General features: G+C 37.9%; 1 protein-coding gene across 1 annotated transcript; it reads left to right on the plus strand.

Moving 5' to 3' along the window:
* Nucleotides 1-2,886: 2,886 nt before the first annotated feature.
* On the plus strand, nt 2,887-3,429 carry LOC149052764 (uncharacterized). Its single transcript, XM_089205557.1, has one exon. It carries the CDS (start codon nt 2,887-2,889, stop codon nt 3,337-3,339), a length of 453 nt encoding a protein of 150 aa, XP_089061683.1. The 3' UTR covers nt 3,340-3,429.
* The last annotated feature ends 2,571 nt before the right edge of the window (nt 3,430-6,000 follow it).

Consider the following 6,000-nt stretch of genomic DNA (forward strand, 5'->3'; position numbering starts at 1 on the left):
AGGACCTACATTCCAAGCCATCAAAAGTGAGCCAAAACGTTTCATTCACGCGTAAAAAGCTTTGAACAGAGTCAAGGAGGCTTAACAGCCAACAAAAAGAAAACATTTATTTACTTCAAGTAACACACTTGTATGAATAAAGAGTGCTATTGATTCTCTAAAATAGACGCCGAAATAATAGTTCAAATGAAAGACCAGATCTTTGTTTGTGAAAGATAACTTTTTTTCATAAGTTTAGAGAAATGAACTAACGGTGAAGTAATTGACGTTGCTTCTGATTTTCTTTTCATCTGCAAAGGCAATTGATAATCTCGAACTACTGAAGGTTATCAGAATTTGGAAATAAAGTATATGAATAGGAATTCTGTGTCCACAAATAAAATGACGTTCTCATCTTAGTAACAGGGCATCAACAAAAGCATGGAACTTTTTTCTCGATTTAAACTTGACGTGCGGAGAATAAGCTTTAAACCTGCTCCTTTTTCAGACACCTCATTAATTACTTCAAGTCACATCCTTTATTCCATGTCCACCGGCTTCAGTGACGGCAAAGGAAGAGTAAAAAATATAATATTTTGATCCTCTGGGAATAACCATTACACCTGTTCCTTTAGTCGATCATCATGTGGTCAAAAATGTTTCAAACCTAGAGGCGCAATAATAACTCCGTTCACAATTATCTCAGTAGCGGAATATTTCGCATGCTGTTCAATCGATCGAGCTTATATTAATTGACACATTTTCAATGAGTTTTATTTACCTTAATCAGATCGAGTGCCGCCTAAGCTAAATTCCTAGCCTATCGCAGCCCTGCAAAGAACAAAGTCGCAAAGAAAATCCACATCTCCTTAATGTGTGATTAGAACTCTTTGCATACAAAAGAAGTAAATAGGGATAAAAATCTTTTCAGAAGTCACCAGCGATTATCCTACGTAGCCGCTCAATTTAGTCTTTACCATGGCTTCTTCCAGAAAATTTTACTTCGCCCTGTTGTCTTTATTGATAATCAAAGTTGCGGGTGAAGAAGGTGAGTTATACTCTCATTTCCTCCGAGCTGACATAAAATAATTACAGTTCAACTAAGTCAGACGCACATTCAATTTCATATTCGTTATTTTCAGTTTTTCCCATAGATATAAAGGTTATATAGCTAACTAGGCTTGAAACCATCCAGCCTAAACTTATTTATCAAAATTCTAAGGTAATTGTTGGAAAAATTTTTATGTCACATGAACGATCAGCCTAAGGCCGACGTGTTGATTTTTGTTTAATAATGACAACACATTTTTTTCTGTTTAGTGTTGTTAAAACAACCCAAATTCTAAGTTGCCAATCGCAGCCCACGCATAAAAAATGCAGGTCTTCCTACTGTATGATTAAAATTAAAACGGACTCCCGGTTATTTCTGTTACAATGCAAGGACCGGAGAAACTAGAGGGTGACAAAACTCCCCGCTATCGAGAGGCAACAGGACTCTTCATCGGTCTTCTCTTCTTCCTCTTCTTTTTACGCTAATCACCCTTAGGGAGTCTCTCTCTCTACGAGTAGTTAAGAAAAAGTTTAAAGTTTAGGGCAAGTGTGGAATTTATGTCTCATCCACATGAATTTAACTAACTAGTGACATTAATAACTCAAGGATATCAAAAAGCCCTCGCAGCCAAAACAAAAAATTTCAGATATTTTAACTCAGACTGGCTTCTTATAATAAAAATCAATGTTGGAATGTTGTTATACAACTCGTAAGTTTCATTACTCCATTGGCTTTGCTCAGTCCCTCAAAAACGAAACTGGTTCTTTACCTGTCTAGACTAAACCGTAAATGGTACTAATCAAATCCGATTCAATTTCCAAAAGATTTCTGTCGCAAGATGGAATTTACATCTTCTCTTGCTTTCCCTGGCAAACGGTTCATAAACCACTTGATACGAACCGTAGAATCCCCTGTGCAAGACTTCTGCTCAGCTCTATGCTACATGGAACCCAACTGCGTCAGTTATAACGAATTAGTGACCAGCGGATCTTCAGTGATCACAAAATGCGAACTAAATAATTCCACACACAACGTACATCCTCAGGATCTCAAGTCTTGGACAAACTACATATATAAAGGAACAATGGTGAGTACATTCTTATCTGTAAATATTCATCATTCTTATCTGTGCTTTTCGTTTATCCTGGGTTTAGTGATTTTTGAATAACATTACTTGTCATTTGGTAAATGAGTATATATAGTTGGCTCAACCTCGGGTTGTTTAGCTCGTAAATGTTCGATGTTAAGTTGATTCGCTGACATGTTGTTTGGCTAGCTGCGCAATGTTTGTTTCCAATTGGTTTGTATGGTTGATTTGTTGCCTGGCTGGTTGGTCAGTTGATCTGATCTCATGTGACGTTTTAGTTTTCATTTTATAGTACCATTACAACTTACCACTTCGATTGTCATATATCTGCTTTTAAACCTCGTTTTCATATTAGAACACTTGTGGAAAGACTCCATGCCAACATAATGGCACTTGTCAGACAGGATTTACAGACAAAGGTTACAGATGCCTTTGCCCACCTGAATACAAGGGCACCAATTGCGAGGAAAGAAACGGTAGGTAAAAAAACATTTTCATTTGGTGAAATACTTTTATGAAAAACTCTACATGACCCTTTAAGTTATCTTTCGATGAATCCAACTGTCAGTCCTATTCACCCAACCACTCTTCGGTCTGCTCCTCCAGATGTCTGAATCCCCTTTTGTCCATCCTGCTTTCCTATCCATCTGTCTGACTAAGCGGCTGGCTGTCCTGCCGTGTGTTCTTTTTACCTAACTCACATTCTTTTGTTCAAAATCAATTTATCATATATGTGCTGGTTCTTTTCGCAACAGCAAGATGGATACAGATGACGCCATCTACAGTTTGCTTTGGAGCAAGAGATGATTCGTACGGTTTCTTTAGAACTTCCAAAGCCGGTAACATCATTACATTGAAATTAACCTACAGATCTGGTTACGTCACCTGTGATGCACGAAAGTCAAGTTTTCACTCCAAATGGGGATGCCTTTGGAACCGTCTCATTCCCAACCAAATGGCCACGTTGATAACTGACAAAAACCGTAATCTTCTTCTCCCAAAGAGTAATTTCCTATCAGATTATCGGGACTGCAAGTTTTACAGCCTGCCTTGGGCCACAACCGAATCGCCACAACTGCTTTTTGATAATTTGTCTACCCCTCTGACGGTGGAGACGAACCAAGAATTCCAAATCTGGTACAGCGAGGACTTGTTCAAATGGGGTTATGGCGATAACGGGTACGAAAAAACGTGCGTTGCAGTGTATGGTTTGTATGTTTGAGTAGTCGCCAAAATTAGAAAGTACATTGAAGAAGAAAATTGTTGTTCACGCATTTATTACTTCAATATTAGATAGCTGCAACTCACTACTATATGGTCTACCTCAGCGTCTGCTTACAAGCTGAGATTGCAATCCGTTTAAAATAGTGCAGCTCGAATTGTTACACGTACTAGGAAATTTGATCACATGACCCCTATCCTAAAGGAGATCCACTGGCTTCCTGTCCGTCACTGTATAGTTTATATAATTCTTTCACTGATCTACAAAGCTATCAATGGAGCAGTGCCCGGCTACATATGCGACTTTCTTAATTATTGCACCTCTAAAGGGACACTAAGGTCCTCTGTTCAATACCCTCTGGCGACCCCGAAAGCGAGACTAAAGACTTGTGGAGAGAGAACGTTTCCTGTGGCGGCACCAGGACTGTGAAACTCGATCCCACTTGGAATAAGATCTAGTTCTTCAATTGACAGTTTTAAAAGACGTTTAAAAACGTATCTTTTTGAACAAGGTCGTAACCCTGTTTATTTTTTTTTCGATGATAAATATGTTTAATTATCTTATAATTTTTAAATTAGTCTATTCGTATACATATATATATATTTTTTTTTTCCTTTTCTCCCTTTCTTTTAGTTTTTCAATAATCTTAATATAGAACACCATGGACAATTAGTGAATTTGGCGCTGTATAAATCTGTTTATTACTTTCATTTATAAAAATCTTGGACTTGATTAAGCGATGTGAATACATGTAATTATGACACCAGGAAAAAATTCTCTCCATTAGTGACGTTCCTCTCTTCGATTTCAGGATGAACCAAAAGTATGCTTGTCCTGGTGAAGACCTGGCCTGACCTTGGAAGCGAGAATTCATAAAAATGACTTGTGTGATTTTACACGATGTGTGCCCTGAGTATATAGAGATGAAATAAAAGGACTTGAATATATGCTGGTCTATTTTCATTTTCCCCTTAAACCTTTTCATACAATGGTTGGCTTCCCGGTTTATGGAATATTTGAGACTGAAACTAGCGAGATATAAATTCCAATTCTACCTCTATATTCCTCTGGAGAATATCTCAATGTGGTATCAGTTCTGCGAGCATTCGCCCTTTTTGAATTTTAACGATCAGATTTTCTGCCTCTAACACTTGCTGGAAAACAAAAATTACATTGATTTCAAAGAATACTTTGTCATCTCCGTCGTACTCGTTGGTTTTCCATGGACCGCATAAATATTTTCATATCCACAACTAATTAAATGATACTCAGCGGAAAGTAAGGGAGGTAATTAGGTAATTTAGCATTATCAACTGAGTTGATAAGGTAAATTCGCCACCATAGAGAGTTTAAGGCTGACGTTTCGAGCGTAAGTACTTCGTTATTTGCTCTGACGAAGGGCCAACGCTCTAAAAGTCAGTTGTAAAACTCTTTACGGTAGCCAATTTAAGATATCAACTCAGTTGATAATACTAAATTACCCTGTTATACTATACCACCTACACAGCGCCACAGTTTCTTTAGAAACTTTCCCTCTCTGATAAAAGAAGAAGTTGAGTTTCTCCTCCATAAAACACCTTAGGCCTAAACCTTTTGAGCTAAGTTATTTGGAACACACCCACAGGGTAACGAGTAGAATAGGAAAGATGGTAAGGTTTTGAGCTCGCTAAAGAAATAGAGAAAGATGTTTTTTTTCGTCTTGTCACGAGCGTGGGACAAAGAAAAAAATCCGAGTTCCCATGAGAAATCGAACCTCAAACTTTCGGATTCCGCGCTCCGTTGCTCTACCACTGAGACACAGAGACTCTTTGTTGGGCGAGGTCCATTACGAAGTTCATATATGATAAGCGTCCTGCATACTGCTACTATTAGGGTAGCAAAGGTTAACAAATAGGGTAACAATAGGTTAACAATAGTGCAACAAATAGTCTCTTTAATAAATTGCTTTCATCAAGAAAAAATAATGGTCTCATTATTTCCCCTTGTTTTTAATCTTAAGTTCAAGTGTTACAGGAAAAGGAGTGATCAATTTTCGTGGGTCACGTGTCATGAGTAAATTTTCGTTAGAAAATTTCGCGGCAAATTTGTCACTGGTAAATTGAAAAAAAGCTGTGCGCAACGGAAATCGTCGCGATAAAATCTGCTATTAATCTTATACCTGAAAATTGAAAAAGGGAAGGGGGAAAGAGAAGTCAGCGGGGAAGAGCTGAGTAGAAGGCAAAGGGCAAACAGCATTGGGAGCCTCTTGCCACGGTGAGGATGGACTGAATTATGGTAAATAGTAATATAGATAGCAACACAAAATTAATGCCAACATATTTCTTTCTTTTAAACTAACAGAGTATTCGACAAAAACTTGTTCCCGAACTGACGGACGAAAGGTCTTGAATCCACACTGTCCTCAACGAACATAATGGGTCGGGCAGTGCACGATTTTTTGTTCACTTTCTGTTATTCAATATCCTTTCATATCCAGTTTAATAGCTCAAACATTTGAACAACAAATGAATGACATTGTAGCACAACGTCTTTCACATATCAATTTCAGATAGTGCACGATTGTCGTTCAACCCTTCGCACATGTTGCAATCAAATCGTTTTTCTTTGTCTTCAGATATGCTAATAGATGACAGAGCAGTTTTGATAGCCCGTCCACAATAT

This window comes from Pocillopora damicornis, chromosome 1 (genome assembly GCF_964200805.1).
Source record: "Pocillopora damicornis chromosome 1, jaPocDami1.2, whole genome shotgun sequence".
Classification (NCBI taxonomy): Eukaryota; Metazoa; Cnidaria; class Anthozoa; order Scleractinia; family Pocilloporidae; genus Pocillopora; species Pocillopora damicornis.

Coding starts and splice junctions, on each gene's coding strand:
- LOC149052764 (XM_089205557.1), top strand. CDS start 2,887: ATGACGCCATCTACAGTTTGCTTTGGAGCAAGAGATGATTCGTACGGT.